We start from the raw sequence: 26,267 nt of genomic DNA, 5'->3' as shown, positions 1-26,267 counted from the left end.
ATACTACTGATTAACACGGTTCATTGTTATTGATTACTTTCCTGATTTACGGGTTGGTTTCGTTTTTCATTAGTTCATTTAACAAGTAGATGACTTTTCTGCTCGCACGCACTTTTGATAAAATCTTAGTAGCAGTTCTGTTATAAAGTTATGAACATACTTAGTTAACTTCAGGACAACTTAGTGCTACAATCGTTATAACTTTCGATTTGATTGTAACGTCTGTCAGAAAAGGAGGACTACTGTTTAATGTAACCACGATGTTCAACTTTTTTTTTTAAATAAGTACTCGTATTTTAGAAACCAGCCTCAAATTTTTTTTAATTGTAACGCATTGATGTTTCAGTTAAGAATTCGATTTTTTAAATCCAAATAATTTTCATTATTGTTTACCATAATCATATTTTACTTTTTTCATTGATTTTACATTACTATTGTTTACTAAAATTATATTTTATTTTAACTCTAACTTTTAAGTTTGTCTAAACGCATTCACATAAACAAATCAAGTCAACCTGACCTCTTTCAAACAGTCAATCCCTGGTCTAAAGTGGTCGGCTCCCCTCAAAGTAGAGGTCACGGCTGTGAAATCAACTTACGCGTCAAGGGAGCCTACTCAATGAGGACTGTCTCGCACTTTCATGCAAAACTGTTCACTATGAAACTTACTAACCCCCGGTTTCTGGAGTACATTTAGCGGCGGTTTATCTATTCAATAGCGTTTTTTTTATATGAGTTTAAACGCTATTGAGTAGATAAACTACCGCTAAATGTACTCAGAAACCGGGGGTTTTATTCGAGTTATGAGTAATTTAAGTAATAATAGTATTAATGTTTGTTTTATATTAAGTTTTAAAATGTAGCTTAATGTATTTTATTAAGTTACAGAATTTTCTTGATGTTTGACATCGTAATAAAAGGGTTTATTAAGCGAATGCCAGGAATAATAAAAAAATACTATTGAGTTAAAGTGGTGGACTGAAAAGTCTAGCCTTCTCTCTTTCCAGGTTTCCTCCCCTTTTTTTTAAAAGAGTGGCCAGGAGTTTCTTGCCAGCTCTTCTCATTGGCCCTACCTTCCGAACTGACGGTAAATTCTATTTCTGTATCATTGACTATCGTAAGTGTCAGCATTTGACCTAAATGAATAAATGATTTGATTTTTATGTTTTCTTCCCCAGCGAGGTGACAATACCGGATTATTTTTATGTTAACTAAAAGGAGAAAAAAGATAATAACACGTCATGTCATAGTTTGTTTTATTAAAATTCAAAAGAATCCTGATCATAAACTGACTGTTTCGACAACATATTTTTGGTAAGGCTTGTGACATATTTTATACAAAATTTAAGGGAACACAAATAAATTCGGCGTTTTTCTACCACTTCCGCTTTCCTATGGCTTCTTTGTTAAGGCTTCGTTTGCTTACTTTTTGAGAGTCCATCGTACCTTTACAAAAATATAAATAGGGACACTGATTTCCGTATTCATTTATTAGAAAAGAGTCTAGCAATAAGTAACCCGATGTGATTTTTTTAAATAACAATAAAATTAAGATGATTAATTATTTACCACGTCTTCCTAAAATGCTATTAAACATTAGTTGAATGAAAACAAAAACTATTTATGGACAACACACACACACACACACACACACACACAACATCACATAAGTTTCTCAAGACTCAGCAGAGCTTGTTATATCGGAATCAGTCAACTAATAGGCCTGTTCAAATTTTTCTTAATACTCATTATATTCAACAGTTTTACTTTCTCAAAAAAAAAACTTCTTAAGGTCCTATAAAAATGTCATAGTAAAATACTTGACCGGTGTCGCGTCAATCCCCAGTACAAATATTTGTAAAGCCTAGTTGTCGACCTGTGTTGATTTACATGCTTGTAACTGAACCCATGACGCGACAGGCAGTAGGGGAGGAGCAGAGATCCGGAAATATTGGAAAATATTTTTTTCGATTGTTTGAAAACTATTTAGGTAACTTTTAGTGAGTGTAGCTATGGGCTGTTCAAATGTTCCTTGTTAGGTAACTTTACTTTATTAAGTTGAGAATTTGTAGTGCTAAATATATGTATTTGATATCATAGACACCTTCTGATAATATTTTACTAGAAAAATTTAGTAAAATATTTAATTAATGTCACTTAATTGACACAGACAATATCCTTCAAAATATTTGCAGGTTACTAAACAATTAAAAAAACATATACTGCCCTAATTTCTAGTCCATTTCACACGGCTACCCTCTCCCTTATCTAACGGCAATCAAGAACGGCCTTCCAAAGGAAAAATAATATTGCTTTGTAAAATTTTGGGCGCCAACTGCAAGCTGCAGGCGAACGAACGAGTGTTCGATTAGACGCGAGCACCGCTCTCTTGTTTGGAAAATTTCAACGCCCTTTCCACCAAAACTTTTTCCTGCTACTTTTAATAGTAGGAAAACCGTAACTTTTAAAGCCACAGCTATAAAATATGACTATTTTTTTAGATATCAAAATACTTACAGTTACCAAATCACGCATCCTTTTTCATAAACCTGATTGTGGGTGATAGGGTGCTTGGAAAATATTAATTGAAATAAAAAAAGTTCCGGGAGCACTCTGGCTACCTGCTCAAAGGAACCTGATACAAATTGAACGGCATCCAACGGTGGTCGACAGCGTACCTCACAAAAAGCCGAATGGTTAATGAAAAAACTACACGCAGTCAATATTTGATGAGAGCCAATTTAAATGTTCGTCCACTTGTAGACATCGCATAGTTCGATTCTGGTGGGCTCGAGCGGCCGGCATGTGTGGGGGCGCCGGCCCCCGCCGATTTCCCGAAAAAAAGAAAAAAGGAAGAAAAAAATAAAAATGGCGTGCGCGCCCGCGTCTGTGTGCGTGAAAAAAATGCAGATATAATGCAAGTAATAATAATAATAATAGGCGATCGGCGGCCGCGCGCCGCCACCCCTGCGCCACCCAATTTTCATTCAAATGTGCTCGACGATTTTTTAAACTATTTTTTTTCACCGCCAATATTTTTTCGGGATTTTCCATTAGCAATGCGACTGTCCGAATAGTTCGTGTTGTCCGGTGAATAAGTGCTTTGTCCGGTCTTTTTGTGCATTGCTCGGTTAGATAGTAGATTTCATTAAAAGTTAAACAGAACAAGCGGTCTGTATTATCGTTATAAACATCATACATTAGTTTTAGCACAATTCTCGTTCATTGTGACGAGACTAGGACAGTAATTAAACTGAAACCTACTGAACTACACTTAGTTGTGGCGCAAGCTGATGTCATACACTATATTTTTAGCACTAAACTATTACAAAGACTACTAAGAAACGATATAATTCTTATTAACCTTCTAAAGACTTATTAGTCCCAATATAACTCTCAAGTTCAAAGACATCTTAATTCAGAAATACAAACGAAACAAAAACCAGAATCAACTGGTAAAGTTAGTAGAAAAGATTACTAGCGTACACACTGTCTTCCCGTACTTAGTGAATGAAAATAAAAGTCATTCTAGCTACCGGCGTTTAGCAGACTATCGAACAACCATTATCGGTTTCACTGCCCTGCTAATAGAGCTGAGTTTTGTTTAAACCTAATAATGGTGTGGTTGTAAGCCCGCGTGTACGGGCCGAAAGTTGCCAATCGACTTTTGTTCAAAATTCGCTACATACAAAATGTACGGCTTGTCCAAATTTCGACATGTACGATTATTAATTTAGCACGAACAGAGAGTAAAAATTAAAATTATACCGTCCGTACACGAAACTGAATAGAAAAGCAAAAGCGTGCGTTTCCACGACACGAGGAGCGACGAGCGACGACACGACAACGCGACGGCCGCGTACGACATGACATTCAATTTAAACTCGGACGACGGACCACGCGTTCAATAATTAACATAATGTACTTTTTCTCCGTTTTTTCACTTCCCGTTTGACACTCCATCACTCATGGAAATTCCATTTTCAATGCTGCTATATGAGGGGTGGGGCGAGAGGGGTGGTCTTTGCATCCGCGCAATGGACATGGCGGTTTTGGGGAGAGAGGGGTGGACGAAAAAAAGATTGTTAAAAAGGCTGGCCCCGCCGCGGCGGTGTGTGAGTGCGTGTGGGTAAAAAAGCGCTCACTAATCGATACTATAGATTCTGAGGCAAGTAGGTTGCGGCAGTGCGGGGCCGATTGGTCGGCGTCGAATCGCATGGCGATTTTTTCGCGGGGGCACTAACGAAGCGGTGAATGTTTAGTCTTTGCGAGGACCTTTTGAGCCTGGGGTCGAGTCGTCTTTTTGGCGAGCTACCGGAGCGGCCGCCACTTGAGGATGGAGCGCGTTTATTCGCACTCAACTTTGTCCGCGTTTTCAATTTTAACGGCCACGTGTTAGTTAAGTAGCGGTAAGCTCCAACTCTTCGCTTTTTGTACCGCCCCGGGAATGGAACTTGGTGTCAGAAAGAAAAGAAATGAGGGAATCATTTTCAGATTTTCGAAACATCCCCTAAAGGGGTGATACTGAGCGTACCAACATAAACACTTATACATGACTAGTATCGATATCTATGTCAGTGGGTCGGGCCCTTCTTCGTATGCTGCTAATCCTGGTAGGTAAGCCTAGATCATACTTTGCATAACACAACAACGTCGTTTCTTGCCAAAGATGTTGCCTAGATCTGTACCTAACGTCCAACTATGAAAGTTTTACATACCAAATATTGTTATGAAACTTACTCCAAAAATGTTTCCAAAACATACTCCATTCCATTGGGGACAATAAATCTAAACTAGCGTACTTTTATATTTAAACTTACGTAAGTCCTAAATAGCCAAATAATCCTAATCTCACCCGTAAAAATCGTTCCACATATTCAAAGAACTCATTCAAATACAACAGAATGTTGAGAAAGTTTCTAGTATCATGTGTATCACGTCCCATCCTTGAGTTTTCATAAGACAAGGTAAGACGTTAGTAAGGGTGTGCAAAATAAAAGGCACTCACCTCATTCTTGAGGTTGATGGGCTCTTGCTGCGGCCGGGGCGGCGAGTGCCGTCCCACCTCCGAGCCCTCCAACATATCAGCCTCGCATCCCGACTCGTCTGCAAACAAATTAATTTTATTAATAAAAATATACGAAATTGGGACGATGCTTCTTGAAAAATAAAGGCAGTGAAATATTTCTTAAAACTTATATAGGTACGTATATGCCAATTGATTTCTTTATCTTCGGAGTCGGCCACGTTATAACAAGTAAAATAGTTCAACCATCCCGTTTAGTAAGCGAACGTAGAAATCTAAGAGAGTTGCAATCCAAACTCCTACAAAAAGTCGTTTCTAAATCTCTAAAAGCTACCCTTCAACCAAAGTCATACGTCGTTCTGTTCTAAAAACGACTTTCTACATCAGCATTTATCGCAAATTTTATCTTCTTAATAAACTCCTAAACAGTTTCCACATAAAACACCAAAATCCTGTTCAGTAGGTGAAACGCAAGTAAACAACGACCTACACCAATGCGACGACACAAATAGGTCAAGACACGTGTCCCGACTCGGCCCGTCTCCTTTGTTCCTACTTTCGTACACTCCCACGCAAATTACACGAATATCAACCTTCATTCATACAATTTAACGTTCAAACTCCTAAGGCACAAATTGCAGATTTACGGCGGGAAGAATCGCACCTACTTTCGTTCATATATTCGGTCTTTACGAATATCCACTTTAATACTAAGTAGTGTAGGTCGGTATTTGAATGGGCGTTCTGTAGGTTTAGGAAGGGAAGAAAAAGTATCAGCTGTTTGATCAGAAGTTGAGTCAATTGAAGGTCGGATTGCGGAATTGTACGGTGAATTTGTTACGTTTTGCGTTTTCATGTGGAAATGTTTTTAAGAAAAGTGGTATTTGAATAAAATCTTTGCTGTTTGCTGCCTTTTATATTAAGAGGGTTTATAAAAAGTTGTTAGTGGGTGGTTGGCTACATAATTTGTCCCAGTGACCGAGGTATCGAGACAGAATGTCACGACTTCCTTCCTGTACCAAGAAGCTCTTCCGATCGCTTTAACAATCAAGTTCTGTGAAGATTGCTTTAGCGACTGTGACAATCACATTTGTATTTGTTAGTATCGTTATAGTTGTGCATTTATAGAAGTTTGGTAGCATATCTTACAAATTTGTGTTAATATATTTTCTATCTAAATCTATACTCTATACTAATAGTTTGTTTGTTTGTTTGTTTGAACGCGCTAATCTCAGGAACTACCGGTACGATTGGAAAAATTCTTTCACTGTTAGATAGCCCATTTATCGAGGAAGGTTATAGGCTATATATCATCATGCTACGACCATTAGGAGCGGAGTAGTAACGAAAAATGTTACAAAAACGGGGAAAATTATGACTCATTCTCTCTTACGTGACGCAAGCGAAGTTGCGCGGGTCAGCTAGTGGTCTAATAATTTGTTATGTGGCTAAAGACTTACATGCTTGCTTTTCTCAGCTAAATAAACATCTGCCTTCGGGTATTTATCCAAGAAAATGTATTTGACTTTTATGGATAATGCTAGCGTTGGCACCAATATTCAACATTATTTGGGTCCAACATTGGTACCAAGATATATGTAGATTTTAAACATTAGCTAATATGTAGCCTACATACAAGCAATTACATATAATGTTGACCGGAATTACGGATAACTAATAATGTAGTTAACTCCACGTTTTTACGAGTTCCATTAAGTAAACCGTTTCAATAAAATGTCTGTTCTACTTCTCTTAGATCAATATTTTATTGGTCTTGTGGAAAATTTACCCGAAATTGCGTAAACTATTTTGATTAATAATATTGTTTATTTTTCATTTTGTTAATAAAGTTAAGTTTTTGGACGTGGGTAGTCAGAAGGGTTGGTCACAAATAATTAGCTCCACAAAGTTTTATTTAATTTAAATAAATATCACAGTTTATTTACAAAGTTTATGTCCCCAATTATCAACTGAACACTCTACCTGCCGGTTACAATAATCTCCTGTAAAATGGACACCATGCAGGCTACACTTGATGAGATGAACATCAGCATTCATAGTAGAATGGCAGAATTTGAAGCTCAACTGCTGAAGTCTTCCCCTACAACTGTCTCCAGCTTAACAACTGACTTCACAGCATATCGTGCCTTTGTCACCCAGGCTCTGAAACTGCTACAGTCCCAAATTGACACATTGGCACGCACAGTTGATGTCATGGAAATGCAGAGGCGAAAGAAGATTTTGTTGCTTCACGGTGTGGCAGAGAGTGAGCAGAGGGTCGAGGATGTGCAGCAGATCATCACTAAATTGGTCACCAACCAGTTAGGCGTTGGTGACTTCACTCATCACTGCATCAAGCGCTGCCAACGACTTGGCAAGAAACACTCTCCTAAGCGGCCTAGACCAATTCTTGTGAAGCTGGTGGACTCTGACGTTCGTGACAAGATCTGGTTCTCAAAAACAAAGCTGAAGGGCACAGGCGTCACAGTGTCGGAGTTCCTCACGAAGACTAGGCACGACGTGTTTATGGCCGCACGGGAGAAGTTTGGTGTCGCCAAATGCTGGACTCGTGAGGGTACAGTCTTCATAAAAGGCCCGGATGACACGCGGTATCGGGTCACCTCCTTGGTAGAGCTGAGCAGGATTGGCGAACTCGTGCCAAAGTCGACCTCAGCCCCTAAGAAGCCCGAGGTACCAGTTGCTGCGAAGTCCAAACGCACAGTTGCCAAGAAATAATGGAAAACTCCTGCTTTTTGTAACTAGTTCAGGTACACATTTATTTTTCTTAAATTTTCTTCCTAACACCTTCAATTAAGCTAATATTAATAACACAAATCTGCACTTCATGGTGCGTGACATTGACAAGACATTAAATGTCAAACGTCATCTGTCACTGCCCTTCCTTCCGTTTAACGTTTCGTTTCTCCTCTTATCTTCATTTATGTAATTATGCTATTATCTTTAAACTATTCCTAATTATTTATTTATTTCCTTTTAATTTCCTTTTATGTAGTTCTATTTGATTTAATATCTTTGTGCCTGAACTAGCTATTTTATCTTTTATTCATTATTATTATTATTTTTTTCTCATCTTGCGTTTGTATGATTTGCTACGTTTAGTTTCCGCAACCGGCAGATGGAACAATGAACGTTTTGTTATATTTTTTATTTATTTTTTATTTAACACATAATTATTTTTGTTTTATTTATTTTATTTACTTTAACATTTACACATTTATATTATTATTGTTGAGGTTTATTTATAGTATTACATATATTATTATTATACATTCACATTGTTATTATGTCGCTACACGACGACAGTGTCGATAGTGATGATTTTTTTTCAGCTGACAGTGATTCCAGTTATGCTAGTGTTCCTTCTCTCGCTGAAACAATATCATCTCATTTCTCTGATGCTCTTAGAAATCTTAATGTTGTCCATATAAATGCCCAGAGTATTCCGGCTCATTATCCAGACATGCTGACTAGTTTTGACTGTACAAACCTGCACGCCATATTGGTCTCTGAGTCATGGCTTAAACCATGTTTAGCATCCTCTGCATACTCACTCCCTGGTTATCAGCTCATTCGAAATGATCGGGCTACGGGAGGTGGGGGTGGCGTTGCCATATACTTAAAAAATAACATCCCCTATTCTATTATTAGTTCGTCGTCACATACTGATGTTGGCGAACACCTTTTTCTTGAGATTGTACTTCTCCACTCTAAAATACTGCTCGGTGTATTTTACTGCCCCTCTTCTCGCATCGATTATTTCTCATCTTTTGAGATTCTTTTAGAAAACTTTACTCCAATGTACAGTCAAACCATAATCATGGGTGATTTCAACACTTGTCTCCTGAAAAACGATTCCCGCTCCACCACACTCCAGTCTATAGTTCAATCCAACAACCTGTCTATCCTTCCTCTCAGTGCCACTCACCACTTTCCCAACTGCACTCCCTCCCTACTTGACCTCATTCTTGTCTCCTCTTCAAATCGTGTCTCCAAACATGGTCAGTGTCCAGCTGATGCTTTCTCCTACCACGATTTACTTTTCCTATCCTACCGAATCCGACCACCTAAACCCAAACCGAAAATCCTTGTGCATCGTAATTTTCGTGACATGGATGTCGTTAAGCTTTGCGAGGATGCCGGAAATGTTGATTGGAGCTCACTCTTTGAATCTGATTGCGTTGATGACAAGGTGCGTATACTGACAGTGAAATTAATCGAGCTTTACGACACTCACGCACCCTTCCGTCAAATTAAAGTGAAACAGCTTCCGTCGCCTTGGCTTACTGACGACATCAAATCTCTGCTCCACAAAAAAGCTACAGCCAAATCGAAGTACAGATGTCGTCCCTCAGAGGCTAATAGAGAAAAATATGTAGCCATACGTAATCACTGCAGCAAGGTGTGTAGGAATGCACAACGCCGACACATTCATGAATCCGTTGAAAATGGAGATCCAGCCAAGGTCTGGACATTTCTCAAGTCGCTGGGGGTCGGCAAACCACAACAAAACCCTGTCCCCAATAGTATTAATATTAACCTCCTAAACCAACACTTCTCTGCATCATCAAAGTTAGATAATACCACGAAATGTAATACACTTAGTTATCTCTCATCTTGTTCGACTCCTGACTGTTCCCCATTTGTCTTTAGTCAATTCACTGCTTGTGATGTTAAGAGGAGCATATTGTCGATCACATCGAATGCGCAGGGTACTGATTGTGTCAGCCGTAATATGATCCTCCCTGTCCTGGATGTAATACTCCCTATCCTATGTCATATCCTTAATTTTTCCATCACTAGCGGCATCTTTCCGTCAACATGGAAGGATGCCCAAATTGTCCCTATACCAAAAAAGCGTAACCCATCTTCCTTTTCAGAATATCGTCCCATATCCATTCTCCCGTTCCTATCGAAAGTACTTGAACGCCTGGTCCATATGCAACTTAGCACCTATCTTTCCTCTAACCTACTCCTAAATCCTTTCCAATCGGGTTTCCGTCCTGGTCATAGTACTACTACGAGCCTGGTTCATATTACGGAGGACATTAGATCAGGTATGGAAGATGGCCAGCTTACGACCCTAGTATTGCTAGACTTCAGCAATGCTTTTAATTGTGTAGATTTCGATGTTCTACTGGGTATATTGTGTTCTCTTAACATATGTCCATCGGTGGTTGACTGGTTTCGTAGTTACCTGTATGGGCGCCGGCAACGTATTATCATTGAAAACAATGTCTCTGAATGGAGTGCATTATCCGCTGGCGTACCGCAGGGCGGCGTTTTATCTCCTTTACTTTTCGCTGTTTTTATCAATACAATTTCCAATAACATAACTTCTTCCTACCACCTCTATGCAGATGACTTACAAATTTATTATTGTGCTCCCCCGGACAGGTTGACGGAAGCTGTGGAAACAATTAATAGCGATCTGGTTCGCATTTGTGAATGGAGTAGAATGTATGGACTTGACGTCAATCCTAACAAAACTCAAGCCATTACCATCGGTAGCCCCAGGATGATCTCGAGAGTGGATTGGTCACTAGTACCCAATGTGATCTTTGATGGCACTGCCATCCCTTTTGGTGACAAAATCAAAAACCTGGGGCTATGGTTTGATAAGACTTTGTCCTGGAGTCCTCAACTCCAGGAACTCAGCCGTAAAACATTTTCTTCGGCGGGGTCCTTGCGCAGGCTACGCAATTTTCTCCCCATCAACACTAAAATTGCGCTTGTACAATCCCTTCTCTTCCCCATTCTTGATTATGCCGATGTCAGCTATCCCGATTTAACCGAGAACCAACTTAATAAGCTTGAGCGCCTTCAAAACTTCTTTATCAGGTTCATATTTGGATTACGCAAATATGACCATGTCTCCGAGTATCGAAACAAGCTCAAGTGGTTACCTATACGTTCACGCCGGAATGCTCACATTCTCTATCTTCTGTACAATATCTTGTTTAATCCCTCGACTCCCTTCTATCTCAAACAACGTTTTGTTTTTCTACATGACACGCATTCAAGGTTTTTACGATCATCAGAAAACTTGAGACTTAAGATGCCTGTGCACTCCAGTAAATTTTTAGACCACTCGTTTACTGTGCAAGCTGTGCGGTTATGGAATGCGCTGCCGCTATCCATTAGGCAAGTGCAAAGCTTGCCAATTTTCAAAAATCGGGTTAAGGAGCACTACCTATCACTGCAAAACACCTTGCCTTGAATATCTCCCTACTCTCACTCTTCTAACTTTTTTCTTTTCCAATGACTGTCTAAACTCCTCTTGCTGTCTCTGTATGAATATAAATATATATTTATATATATATATATATATATATATGTATTTATTTATATATTATGTCTATTTTATTTATACAATTTCTATAAATTCTCTATTTATGTAATAATCAGTGTATGTTATTATGACCTGCCTTTATTTATGTTACTCATGTATTTAGTTTATGTTACTTGTACACAATTCTACCCTTTTCTACATCTACACTTCTCTCTCCATCCCATGGTTGCCTGGAAGAGATTGCCTTGTGCGATAAGGCCGCCGTTTGTTCATCAGTATCTTATTTATATTTAAGGTTTCTCTATTTTTATTTAATGTATTTTTATTGTGGACAATAAAGAGTTTATATTATATATTATATTATTATTATTAAAGTTGGAATTAGTTGGCATGACGATCTAGACACTTTTTATATAAATAGATATAAAAAAAAAACATTATAAACGTGATCTACAGTAAAAACCTGCTATTTTAATTATTGTAATAAGATAAAAAAATATTCGAAAAACAGAGACCCAGCATGTGAAGATGACAAGGTTATTTAGAAAAAAATATTTTCAAAATACAAATGGAGGATTCAGGTTAACGTTACTTTAATATATTTATCTATAAATAAACGATTTCTCAAAATTCATCTTATCATGTAAGTATGCATGTACTTTAATAAATAATTATAAACCACAAAACGAACTATATTTACATACTGAATGCAAAGATTAAAGCACGGAGAAGCTCGAACTCGTATTAACTCGAGAGCTACAGTTCTAGGAACTGTGCATTAGACTGCGTACATCACGGGGCTAAATATTCACATGTTCTGACTATCCAATAATATAACTTTGATAAATACTAACAAATAATCTATCAATACGTACTGTCTTAGTAATAAACGACGTGTAAGTTTTAGTGTTTTGTCCCTTTCAATCAATTTTCAAAACTTGAATTTCATTTCCTTTTTTATTTCATTTAAAAAGACATCTCCCGCACTTACATTTGCTCTTGTGTCGCGGGGACTTTTACAAACATACGAACAACGGACACAAAGCACAACCAGACCCGAAACAATTATTTGTGGATCGCACAAATAATTGTTCCGTGTGGGAATCGAACCCACGACCTACCGACGCAATGGTAGTGGCGTGGTGACCTTAACCACTGCGCCACGGAGGCAGTCGAATGAATGAAAAAGACGAAACACTGCGTAAAATTCAAATGCTACATGATATTTATTAGTAAGGTAGATAAAGTAAAGAGGCATGAAAACTAAATTCATTTACACAGGGGCACTTTTCTAACTAATCGTCTGTAAATAGTGATGTACAAGAAGGTTAGCTATCGACGTATGAAAACCTGATCAGCGCTCCTAGCGGGTACCGAAAGGACTAATTTAATAAATGTAAATTTCCAACCAACTGTAGAATGAACTGATTGTAGAAAAACGCACTACAGGTAATCTGAACTTGTAGACTGCTACCGTATCACCTTTATATTGAGTGTTAGATATTTAAAAATACCTAAAAGATAGTTGGCTAGTAGAAGTCTAGAAAATCTTTACGGAAAATCTACGTCAAGTCATCAGCGCCTCTACCGTATTTTGAAAGAACTAATTCAGGTCAAGTTCTAAAATGTCAAATTATGCCTGATACCATCGTCTGTAGAAAATTGAGCTACTGAACCTATTTCGATATTTTTTTACTCAAAGAAATTAGATTTTAGCTAATAAGACAACACCTTTTTACCTTTAAAATAATAGAAATCATGATTTATATCCTATAGGATCAATATTTGAAATAAACGCCTACTTTTTTCACTATCGATAACATACGCAATGAAAATTCACAGAAGCGGTAAGATTAGTGCACATCAATTAGAAAATTCTCAGTAACGAGTGCGGACTGTGACAATCAGCTATATTACCGGGAATCTCACATTCACCTTAGGAGAATTAAATTGGCTTAGAAGTTCTGTTGTTGTATAAGAAAACTATGTTATATACGAAAAGGTTTATTCTTATGTATTTGTAAAGGGAGATGTGACTTTTTAGAATTAGGAAATAGTGAAAAGCATTCCCGTTCTTAAAATTATTGCGATTTGATGCAGGTAACAAATAAGGAGATTACTATTTTTACAGCACCGTTGGTTATGAGTTCGTTTGTAAAATATAACATAATGAGTTTTACAGTCTGTTTACAGATTTCTTGTGATCAGACAATAGTATCAATACACCAAAATTAAAACATAATCACCGCAATTTAGTTCCGGTCGCCGAATGTGCCATTTTTTTGCGCGTATATCTAATCAACCCCACCAAATACAGACTAAAGTTTTCGTTTTTATAATACTAAATTCTTGTATCTGTAGATGCCTTTCGTAATAAGATAAGTAGTTGTCAAAGGTATCTTAGACTGGGTATCAGGACCTTTGTACGTAACAGCTATCTAGTAATCTAGTAGCACGGTGTTTAGTTAGGACAATGTACGTGTAACGTGGAAGGTGACAGTCGGAGTGTTATTGCGTGCGCGTAGGAACTGTAAGCTACTACTGAACGGACTACTGCTATAGTAAGCTGCTAGTAGATGCTAGTCTTGTTTCAAGCTTGGAGTAAGAATGATGAGGTGGGAAAGTAATTGGTAAGGTTGGGGTTGAAATTTAGTATATCTTAGGTTAGTTACCAGTTAGTTTAATTTAGTCTGATAGCCTGGTAAGTATTGAAGAGTTTTGTTGTAGAAAGAACTTCAATTTTTGTGAGAAATAAAAGGATGCATATAGCTTCTTATTGGACAACAGTATCTCACGACTCATTAGCCAATAGCACCTGTAAAACTTTTATCGAAACTGACAAACAAAAATACACTGAGGCTGTCAGACAACATTGGACCTAAAGCACAGTACAAACTAAGACACAACCAATCATTGTTCCACAAATAGCTGAGCGAGGCTAAGCAACACAGACCGATGCCAAAACCTAGCAGCCGTCGAATATGATTGCTCCTAATGCGCCGGGCGATCGAGGGGGTGAGGTTAGGCTGTAGGGTGTGTGGCGCGGGGTGCGGGGGCCGAGGAGGTTACTGCGTCGCGCCGTGTTCCTGACCGAGCAGTAAGTCTGGCTTAATCCTATCGGAAACGCGGGCCCCCATTGAAGATCGGCAAAGGCTCAGCATGAGGTAGTAAAGCGACGACATGTCTGAAGATTTTCAAGATATTACGTGTTACCAGTTTGGTAGACGATTTGTGGTGTTTGCTACGGCAGGGTGCATGGAATAAATGGTATTAAGCGCAGTAGCCGCCCGTATTTTGATATTTGTTGTTAAAATATACAAAGGATACCGACCGTAGACGTTGGACAAGATTTTCGTTCTGTAAAGTTAGTTTAAAAGTTGTAAGTGCGTCACTTTGGAACATTTTTCTTATCATCATCACACGTAGGTACCAATACTTACACGAACTATGTATGATAGTATTATTATAAAAAAATGGATATGCAATTTTTTTATGCACATTACATCAATACGCTATACAAAACCAACACGCAACATCAACCCCAAACAAATCCAAAAACAAGCACACAAAACGTAAATCTTGGGACGGAATATTTCGACTTATCCTCCCGTATGTTCCCTTGTGCACCCCGGCTATGCATCTAGGCGGCCAGAGGGGGACATTACAAATTAATAGCACAAAGACCGGCCACAGATCGCCACTGCGAAAATTTACAGGCACCAGACACTTATAGCACTACACGATAAAGGCACTAGCTTAGAGTGTGTAGATATTAACGATTTGTGATGCCTGCTCGCTACTGGGCTAAGTTTAACCACTGTTCATGTTATTATGATTCCTTTGAGTTTTGCTGAAGATTTATGGATAGTTGGAATTAATAGTGTCTTAAGTAATAGAAAAATCCTTTGAAAAAAACAATCAATAAAAAAACATATTTTTGTTCTACGATCGAAAAAGTGTCGGATAACTAATCTGACACATAGCAGCTGTAAAAAATCCGCCTCATATGCTAATACTAACTAAGTAGTAAGTCTGGGATTAAGTAAAGTAGTTTTTATTACTTTTTGTCAACGTAGTGTCAATATGTTTAGTTGTTAAACTTTTATTTAAAAATGTGAGAAATTAAAAATACAAAAGATGTTTTCGCTAGTGTATTTCAAAAAAGTGAAGATATTATTCGACAATATGCTACAGACATATTGTTACGGTAAGTTGGATACTAACTGAAGTTTGTTAAGGAAGCAGGATGGGTGGACAAAGGAGGCATGAAACGGGAATGTCCGTATTCCGTTTGAAGACAGCTTTTAGAGAAAGCTTTACCTAGCAGTGGGTCAAGAAAATTTAGAAATAACTGTAGTTTTGATGCAAATATTTTTTTTATATTGTATTTTTATTAAGTTAGTTTTAGTAATATTTCAAATTAATGTTTCAGTGAAAATAATAGTTTATAAGAAAGTTTAAGTGCAGAGAAGTACTTAAGATAGCGCTTACAGTCCAATGCACTCTTTCCGTAAATCTTTGACGATAAAGTTTTGTTACAAGTTAAAATAAACTATATAGGTTTTCTTCCCTGTTTGAGTAATAATTAAATAAAGGTAACTTATGTTATATACAAGTTAGGTACTTGGAGAAGATGTCATGGATCGCGAAAACAAAAGTACCAAAAAATATATTGTTATTCTAGGTTGACTGTTACGTATTCGTACATCCGTATTTCGTTCAGGTGCATCCATGTATCACACAGTAGGTATTCTGGTGACATGAATCCGAAATCGAATACACGAATCCCTTTTTGTCTGATTTTTTTCTATTCCGTTCCAATATCATTTGTGGAGGCTTTAACGACTGCCTCTCTACAAAAGTAAGCGGACAAATTGCTTCTAAAACAACAAAAGCCGACCGGAAAAATTCACAATCGTACCGAATCATTAATCTCAGAAACAAATGGAAATCGGCCGACATCTGCTATACTCGGCTCGAAAAAATGGCGGCCATAGTCGACAGTTGTCACGTTATTCTCGACGGGATTAATTAGAAATGCGATTAAAAGCAAACAAAACAGGGAATGGTGAACTTAAATTAATGAAAAATTACCACCCTCCGAGCACTCGTCAACTCTTTTTTTTTAACGGGGTCGCTCCCGCGCATTAAGCGGCTTTAATTTGAATTCGGAATTAGAATTACGCGCGCTTTATAATTATTGTTTTTTTTTCGGCCAGTGACGGTTGATTTCTAATTCTAACGAGGGTTTATTCGGAAAGTCACTTATGATTTTTTTAGGTTATGAATATGCGAGTTTGAATTTTGTTTATCAAAAGTTAAAATTTCGGTATCCTGTATATTATACGTAAGAATAATTTATAAGGTTCTCCATTTTTGGGAGCATCAATGTACATTTGACAGAGATACTCGACACCTTGTCTGAGTAGGCAATAGCGGCTTGACAAGAGAGTGCTCATACATTCTTGGCTGAAGTGACCCGAATTCTATTATACGTATAGATTTATTATAAATCTTGAACAAAATAACTGTTGAAATTAAAAGTGACGACCATCTACGAAAAGTGATCATAAAGTTAACTGACTCTAGTAACAATTTGACATAATAAAAAAAATTGCTTCGTAATGGAATCATGTTTGTTACCAATTAAAAATATTACAAAACTAAACAATGCTTTAGTTAGGCATAACAAAATATACGATATTTATTTAAAAAAAACCTTTTGAATGTATCAAACAATCTAAAATCAACTACATCGACAGCTTACCGAGAAAACTCTCAAATACCTACAACATGGACTATTGAAATATCGCATTCATTTTGATACAGACATATAAACTTTTTTGGTACTTCTTTTCGAATTTTTACGTTCAGAGTATCGCAATAAAATAAAAAAATGCCATAATAAACTAACCCCGTTTCGGTATTTGATCAAACGATTTGATGCTTTTTCTCACTTTTTCTATTTTCTTTTACATCCATATCACTTTAACATTTCACTTGCAAGATTTAGCGAACAGTCTTGAACCAAACCCCATTATCTAACACCGAAAATTACTTAATTAATTTATTTCTTCTTTGCAAAATACCTGCCCTACCAAAATAACAGCCCCTCTACAAGAAAACATCCCAAATATTCCAAGCCGCAAATAAAACAATCACGAAACCGCGAACAATGTACGACAATAATAATAAGGAGATAATAAGTGATCAGGACGGCACGGCAGAGTTCCATTGTGACGGAACAAGGACCCTTAGATCAAGTGCACACCTCCGGGGTATGTCATTTGTTATACATAGAAAGACTGAAGCAGGCTTAGAATAACGATATTTTTTTTGTTTGAGTCAAATTATGACTTAAAATTTGTATTGCGATTCTGCACAATTGGAACCATCGAGTATCAAGAGTTTGACATTTCAAATGTACTGCCAACATAGTTTCTAAGACGTCCGCTAGAGGCGCTAGAGATTTTAATACATATTTTTCGATAGCTAGCCGGCTGTCGATAGTAGTAGAGAATCGTGTTACTCTTTATGAGCCTCTACATATCCTATCCTACTACTAATGTATAAACGCGAAAGTGTAGAAGATGTGTTTTTAACTGTCCGAATCGAAAACTACTAAACTAATTTTGACGCAATTTTTTTTCAATAACTGTATTACGACGGAAAAGTCGAAGATACAGTAGAAGGTGGTTCCTAAAAAAATCTATTCCTTTTTCTAAGGCTGATAGATTTAAAAACGCAGTAATACTATGCCGTTAAGCGTCATGATTAAAGCTTTTCCTACTGCATTTAATATCAAATGACAATATTTAGGTAAAGTATCTGATATATTCTTTTATATTTGATATCGCAGATATTGATTATATTTCTACTCACGGTTTTGATTGAAGTGTGTAAACAGAGCTGTTAACATCCAGGTATCTTTTGAGGGGTATGCACAATTGTACATGTTATATTGCGATTCTAAGTGCCCCTTATATCCATGCTGATCTGGGAACCAAAGAAAAACATCCAATATATCAGCTGCTTTATCCCGTGCAAGTCTAACTACTAAGAATGAGTGCGCTTTATGCAAATTCAATGTTTCTTCGAATGCATTTTTTAGAGATTTTCGGGAATTTAGTAAGATTCGTTTTTATTTTATTACGGAAGCAGTTTCGTCTGAATTTGTATTAACGATTTTTATTATGTATATTTTTAAATTTGCAATAGCAGGAAATTCAATTTAAAGTTGAAATTCTATGTAGCAAATTTATACCCTGAAATAAGGTATTTTGAATGATAGCAGTAGCTATATTTTAACCTTTTAGAAGCCAACAATAACCCTAGCTGTTTGTCCGTCATAATAAAAAGCGTAATTAGCTATGGTATATTTTAGCGTTCCCCAGGGACCAACGCTCGGGCCTCGATAACATTGCACTAGCACTAACCGTTAGTAGATCAAACAGGTGATTTTATTACTTTTGTACAACTATGATCGTTAAATCAAACACGAACAAAATGTAAACGCCACATGTGACATGGACGGTAGCGCTGGATAATATTGGAGAGACGAATAATATTGAAATAAAAGCACAAAAACTCTGATAACATTATTTCGATAGGTTTGAATCTTTTAACACATAACATAGACACGATATACGCGCTATGAAAGGTCATTAAATAAGAAATCGGTAAACAACAAGCAAACAATAATTTTGGATCTCAGTTAAGCATTTGACTCACTGTCACAACTATCAAAAAGAATGCCGCAAACACCAAGATTGTTAAAAAGAACAAAAAATCGCAATAATCGCTTACGGGTAGTATAAAATGAAGCGTCGACACTAGTCCTTTGAACTGCAATATTAATAGCGGCATAGAAGCAAGGGTTTATTGCTTACACATCACAGGCGAACAATCGTAATGGTCAAGGAAATGCAGCCAACGCGTAAAATTCCCTCTAATGTGTTATTTAGGGACGCACCATGCGCATAAATAACATTTTACATGTTATTGTTATAAATGCAGACTACTGAACTCTTACTTTTTGTTTGCACGGCGAAGATTATGTGCAATGCCGATTATGTTTCAGCTTATTCAGTGTAATCCATACAAAGGTATAAGAAAATATTTGTAGAAGTAAGTGTATTGTCGAACAATGGACCAATAAATAAAATAAGAATAGAAGAATGGACTTTAAAACTAAAATTGTTAAGATGACCGTGTCTTAAAGAATCCAAGGATCCCGCATTTCTTTCTCTTCAATTCACTCAGAAATTAACACTCACGTCTAATGTTAATTGAACCCGTATTGTTGCTTGATAATGGAACTCTTCTTCCAGTAATTATCTTGTATCTGCATGATCATATGATGATGTTGACAAATTAAGAACAAACAAGTAGCCGTTTGTTCCCCTTTGACGAACTATCGGACTGTCCGTCGATTATAAACCAGCAAAACTAGATCATCGAGCATTGTATGATTTTAATGCAAACCGCTATAATTTACTGGACTATACTTAATGTAGCTTACTTCAAGATTTGCTTAATGGAATAAACAAAGCTCAAACTACTACTGCAACTCTATCAAAGTTGGCCATTGACAGCAGAACATCATCTTCCATTACAAATGACCTTTAAACAAAATCGCATTCCAATTTCAGCTTCAATTAAGGAAAACCAACCGACAACAGTAAGGACTTTAAAACAAGATTATAGCTACGAGGAAATAAGGAGTAGAGAAAGAGGAAATACTACTAAAATACTGGCCTCACATTACTACTTAACACCAATACAACAAGCCATCTTTAAAAAGAACCAGTACACAACAAAGCATCAATAATCAGACGTCCAAAAGCGTAGAAGTCAACACAACGCATAAACATGCACCGCGTATCACCACTATATCGTCGAAAACACAAATTAACCGCGAACATTTACAAATATCGGTCAATTAAGTGCCGAGAGGGATAACAATTGAAAACGGTTTCGCTTTCAACGGCCCGGGCATAACGCATTCGGTAAATATAATAATAGATGAAGAGATACATCAATGAATGTCCACTACGTTTCGGTGCGCGCCACTTTCAATTTTCAACGTACGCTCGGCGCCCATGATTTCGGCTTATTGGAATGTTATTTCGGCTTTATTTCGGTCATTTCGCGTGGTTTTTTTTATTCGATTATTTTTTTGGTGTGTTTTTCGCTGTTTACTAGTGTAAGTGTCTATTTGCACTGAATAATGATTAGTATTTTGCAGTTTTGGTTCCATAGAAATTACTTCAATTTTTTTTTGTCCACATGTAAATAACAATAAAATAATAGTATATTTTTCGCTAAATTAACAGTATCTTCTTCAAGTACGTTACCATGACTATCATCTACGTACTACTCGATATGTCAAAACCAATCACCTAATTATCTTCCCGTGACTTTCAGGATCCTTTGGCCACAATACGCAGGATCTGATAAGCCGTTTCGTGCGAACACATCAACGTCACTGTCCTCAAATAAAGTCATGGGATCATGGTCGCCCTATCGTTTGCATTTCCTGCCAATCCCGCGTGATTGCCGCTGACCACACTTTTGTAAAACGTGGATAATTATTTCGATTTTATCATCATGTTATTTTAAACTTTACATTCGATACTACGACTTGGTTTCTGGTTTTTATAAGATTTAAGACTATTGCTCTAGTTTTAATTCTTATAAATATTTTAAAAATAATAATTCTTACAGTATTATACCAAGCTTTAAGTGTATTCTATTAAGATTACATTCAATTATTCGAGTTCCTAGCACCTGTGATTCAGAGCTCACATTTTAGTTCTATTAACTCAAGTCACAAAAAACTCGACCTTCATTTAACTTAATAGTATGAACCATTGAATCAACAGTTAAACTCATAAAATATTTCAGTCACCGCGTGAGGCATCCCTAACCCGTCCGGAGCGAAACATCAATATTTTCATTCATAAAATAATAAATGTCAAACGTTTGTATGCGATTTAAATCGGAATAATAATGTTATGAGCTAAAGCCGTGCCTTTCGTAGCAACTGAAGATTTTAACGATTAACTAAACAATAACTAAACATCTGTGCACTACTGCACAATGGCACTACAATCATAAAAATTACTCATCCATAAAATACTTTTAATAATAATATACATTAATGACACAACATATTGCGATATTCATCTCTATAACACGAAGTTTAAGGTCGACATTTCATTGTGTGTTTAGACTATTCATTAGTGGCTCGAATCAAAGGGTTGGCAAATCCAAGTTCTATTGTTAATGGTCACGCGTTCAACTTAGTAGGTATTAAGTATAGGTGTTTTTATATTTCCGTTGCTATAGAAATTAATGCTTTACATTTGTATAAGAGTTTATAATAAGGTATTTGTATGCTTATCATACATTAGATGATTTATTTATGTGCGTATGACTAACTGATATAGTTTTCAACGATAATAATGTCGAATCAGATACACCGTAGGCTTATTTTACATTCGTTACACATTCCATTTTGAACCGACCGTTAAAATAATTTGTTTGAAATAAACAGTCTTCAATAGTTACTTCATTACAGGTTACTTTACTATCAATTTGTACAATTTTCCTTAACTACAATAGGCCTATGCGTTAACTATTCAATTAAATAATAATATCGAAACCTATTGGGTACCTTAATTGGTTTTCCCCATTGCGTAAGTTAAGTGAATTAAAAAGGGAAAAATTAGATGTCGAACAAAAATATACACATCACACGATTTATTAACAGTAAAAAGCGGTTGGAAAAACAACGCAATACAAAACGGTCTACAAAACCAGGAGACATCTAAAACACGCCGTAAAACGTTTAAAACTCACAGAACCCTAATAATATTAAAAACACAAACACCAGTGGTGACATCTCGTAATTTCGATTCTAATTACGTTTAATGTCCACTGTTATTTTTTCGAGTTTTAATGCGCGCCCGCCATAAAAAGATAATCACAAAAATAATTGAAACGAAATAATAAAGGCTCTAAGGAAGGGGGCAAGAGGGGGGCGATTAATGACGTTGTGGGGGCGCGGGATAGTCGGCGCATTAAGGCCTAAATAATCAACATAATTACACTTTTTACCTTGGCATCCCCTTTTCACCCTGTAATAAGTACCGTTGAAAAGATTCTCTATTTATATCGAAGCGTTTTTTAATGAAAACGATAGTTGCGCAGTTTCGTTTTCTGGAGCATTTTAGGGTTAAAGAAAATAAGTAGATATCGCAGGGCTGTGCAACTTGTGAGGCTGTTTACGCGCGTGTTGTAGTGAACTTAAACTGTGATGTCAATGTATACTAGTGCATTGCTTTATCCACATTTTTAGGACGAAACGTGTAAAAAAGTTACTTTATTATTTCATAGTAAATTTTCACTTAAAGTCACGAACTGAGATTTTGAATCCAGTGACAATAAACGCATTATACGAAAAAAAAGAACGTAAATAATGGCACTATTAATCGAAGTATTTAAGATAATTTTAATTTAACACGTGGACTCAACCGAATTCCCTATGCCTAAAAAGTAAACAAAAAAAGAACAAACAGCGAAAGGCGTATATTTAAGATATAAAACTAAATATATAGAGTATAGAGGTTTATAATTGGGAACGGAGCAATAAGTAAAGCGGGCACCCTTCTGCCGAAGAATCAGTATATAATTAAAGATAATGAGACGCTATTCAGATGTCCGTCTGGATCTCTTCGGTGCTGAGAGCTGAGAACGAATGGATGTGCCATTTTGGGAATTAGTATTATTTGTGTAATATTTCCTTTTAATATTTTTGATCTATTTTTTTAGTATAAATGTGTAACACTCTACTACACTGTGTGTAGTGTGTCGACTGCTGATCATGGGATCTCAAGAAAGTGCTATAAACATTTTCTAATTTATATAAGACAGTTTCTTAGTGGTCCGGAGTTTAGTAACTTGGTATGTGGCAATAGTCTCATCTCCTATTACATAAGACTAACATTGTTAATGGCGAAACGTGTATTTTAAACACCTCTGCCTACAATGTCAGGTATAACGGGGTGATATTATTTAATTGATTTAGCTGAATATGAAATGATTTTTATTTTAATAATATGGACATTTGGATCCCGGAAACTTAGATCATTGGGTTAAATATAACATTTGTTAAAACAATGAGAGGTAAATTGTAATGATAGCTTTATATACAATAATTTGGCACCATACTTTTTCCCGTAAAATTATCCCACTAATATTATAAATGCGATAGTTTGTAAGTATGGATTGATGGATGTTTGTTACTTTTTCAATAAAAAATTACTAGACGAATTTTAATAAAATTTGGTACACCGATAACTTATAACCTGGATTAACACATAGGATGACTTTTTAACCCATAAAATCTTTTCATGCCGACGAAGTTGCAGGCAGAAGCTAATAAGGTTTAACTCCAAAACACATCCAAAATCATCAAATTAATTCAGCAACAAATTTCTAACTCGTTGTAATGAAATATTCGACAATATCTTTAAGCTCAATTTAATTTTATCTGAGAAATATGTCTTCGTAACTCCACAGTACATCCTTCACAAAATCACGACTGACGAAGACAGGGAACTAAATGAAGGGGTTTTTAATTCACTGAAATGGTAATTCTTATAAAATCTAGAAGCCTTTCGTTAATCAGTGTATTGAATTGAGAATTTTGTTAAGAAATTCTGGTAATTTTTCGTATTTGTCTCTTTTTAATCAGATTTAAATATTCTAAATTAACTGCTTCTCTTGACTTTTTGCGTAGAAAGATTTCGTTGGATTAGAGTATTTTAGCTAGTACCTGCGACCTTGTCCTTATGCAAAGATTTTTTAAACTAAAGGTATTCGACTTTTAAACTCAGACTACATAATGTCTCATGTACGTTATTATATTGCAAATCTGTTCATTGCAGAGCATTAACGGAAAAGAGTTATAAACTATCGCATTTATAGTTTCGGTTCCATTGTGTGAGTAAATTGTATGTTTGCAAAAACTCCACGAGCAAGAGTTTATGATCATGTCAACGTTATCATAAACTTAGCCTGTACTTTAAAGCAGGCCCACTTTTATACTCGGAGTAGTAGAAGTCAACAATAAAATTGCATTAAGTAAACAGCTAGTAAGTATGAAAGTTTACACTAGTTAAGAGAGTCAAGTGACTGGCTTTTACTCTACTATTAAGCAAGGGATTCTTCAATTATCAAATCAAGTTTAAAGTCGGCAGACTTCGAAACTTCTAGAACTACGTAGGCGTGAACCAAATAATAAAATTATAATGATGTGGAGTGACTGTTTTAATGATTTCAGACTTGATATGTCATGTAATAAAGTTAATAAATCCAATTAAGTAGATCATTCACTTAAATGAGATAAAAAACTTAATTTTATCGCACCAATAAACGACGAACTGGCTTAGACTTGTTTGTCGTATATTTATGACATTCGATAGAGTTTAGAACTTGCTACTGTGTGCCGTTGCTCCAGTTTAGAATGTTAATCCAATTAATTTTGTATACTTTGATGATATTATTAAGAAGGACAAAAAATCTGATTTAAGTGCTCTCTACAACATCCTGTCAACTTGAATAAACTAATTTTGGTATATCAATTCAAACTGGCTATAGGTAACATATAGACCATAGACATATTATTATGCGAGTGGGTAAAAACATCGTGCCACGTCTACTTTCATAATCTATACCATATTTTTAATTTTGATTGTAGTGTCATAGTAAAGAAAACAGCGATACGAAAATTATTTTTATAATCAAACGACAAAAAACATCATTAGACTTGTAACTTTAAAGAATATTTGGTTTCCAAATGCTGAAATGTCAGTTTTAAAAAGTGTGTTCAGGATTAGAAATTCATTACGGGTCGTATCGTGGTGTATGTTATAATATTTTGCGTCATAGAAAGTAGACTCAAAGGGTAAAAATAAATTGTTTGAACAATCAGTTGGCCAACAGTTCTCTCCCCTTTACACAAAAAATATCAAAACGCAAGCGTACACCGTCTAATTAAAATGATTAACTTAATGGTTTTAGTCATTAGCGATTTTAATTTCTGAATCGTCTATTTTTTCAGATGAAATTATAACTTGGCTACCATTTTTACGATAAATTTACGATCAAAAGTAATGCTTTATAATGCTATTGTTCTTATTGAGTGTTCAGAACCGACCTGTGTTTTGTTAATGTTTATTTTTTATTAGAAACTGGTGGGAAATACGTAAAGAGCTGAGGTTTGCTTTCTTTAATTATATGCCTATTTATGCCTATATTCATTTCAGGGAAAGCTTTAGCACGCAATATATTTTTTTTCGTCTAAGATATCTTCATACATAAATAAAATCGCGGCTGTATGACAAGATGTATGGATGTGAATGACGCAATGGAAGTTTGTAAAGATCGTACCAAGTATCGTTCTTTGGTCTCTGCCTATCTATATGGGAAATAGTTGTGATTTTATGTATGTATTTTATCTTCACAATGTAGTGTGTATAGGCAGTTTTAATATGCGTTTTCAAAAAAAAGATTTTTTCGTCTATTTAAAGCCTACACACACAAACACATGATGTTGTGTGTTTGTGCGTGTGTGTTTGCTATTTTATGACAAACACGCTGAACTGAATGTATTGCGGCTTTTGCTAAAAGACAAAAGAATTTCTTCCTCAATGGAGACCTCAACGACTACTAAAATAAACATGTACTATAAGTAAAATATGAAAGACTTTATAAATAGATGTTTTAAACAAACGTTTTCCACGTTCATCATGAAGCAGGAAATATAATAAAGACATAATATATTAAATGTATACTGAAAATATGCGTAGCCATGCGCGTATATAGCTTCAGAGGATGCGCACACGCACTAACTAATATCACAAC

At 36.1% G+C, this 26,267-nt stretch overlaps 1 protein-coding gene across 12 annotated transcripts in view; it reads right to left on the bottom strand.

Moving 5' to 3' along the window:
- Positions 1–26,267, bottom strand: part of pdm3 (POU-domain protein pdm3) — a 145,250-nt gene that overhangs the window by 106,089 nt on the left and 12,894 nt on the right. For 6 of the 12 annotated variants that reach the window (XM_076121322.1, XM_076121319.1, XM_076121318.1 and 3 more), the window contains 2 exons: positions 18,219–18,332; positions 5,009–5,106 (listed from right to left, as the gene is read on the bottom strand). In XM_076121322.1, coding sequence (XP_075977437.1) covers positions 5,009–5,106; positions 18,219–18,291 — 171 coding nt within the window. In that variant the 5' untranslated portion in view covers positions 18,292–18,332. Of the gene's footprint in view, positions 1–5,008; positions 5,107–7,009; positions 7,148–18,218; positions 18,333–26,267 lie in introns of those variants that run through there. The other 6 variants (XM_076121324.1, XM_076121325.1, XM_076121327.1 and 3 more) reach the window with 2 other exon arrangements.

The sequence above is a fragment of the Anticarsia gemmatalis genome, chromosome 13, assembly GCF_050436995.1.
Source record: "Anticarsia gemmatalis isolate Benzon Research Colony breed Stoneville strain chromosome 13, ilAntGemm2 primary, whole genome shotgun sequence".
NCBI classification, from domain to species: domain Eukaryota; kingdom Metazoa; phylum Arthropoda; class Insecta; order Lepidoptera; family Erebidae; genus Anticarsia; species Anticarsia gemmatalis.
The sequence above is the reverse complement of the archived record's forward strand: the minus strand, read 5'-3'. Positions and strand labels throughout refer to the sequence as shown.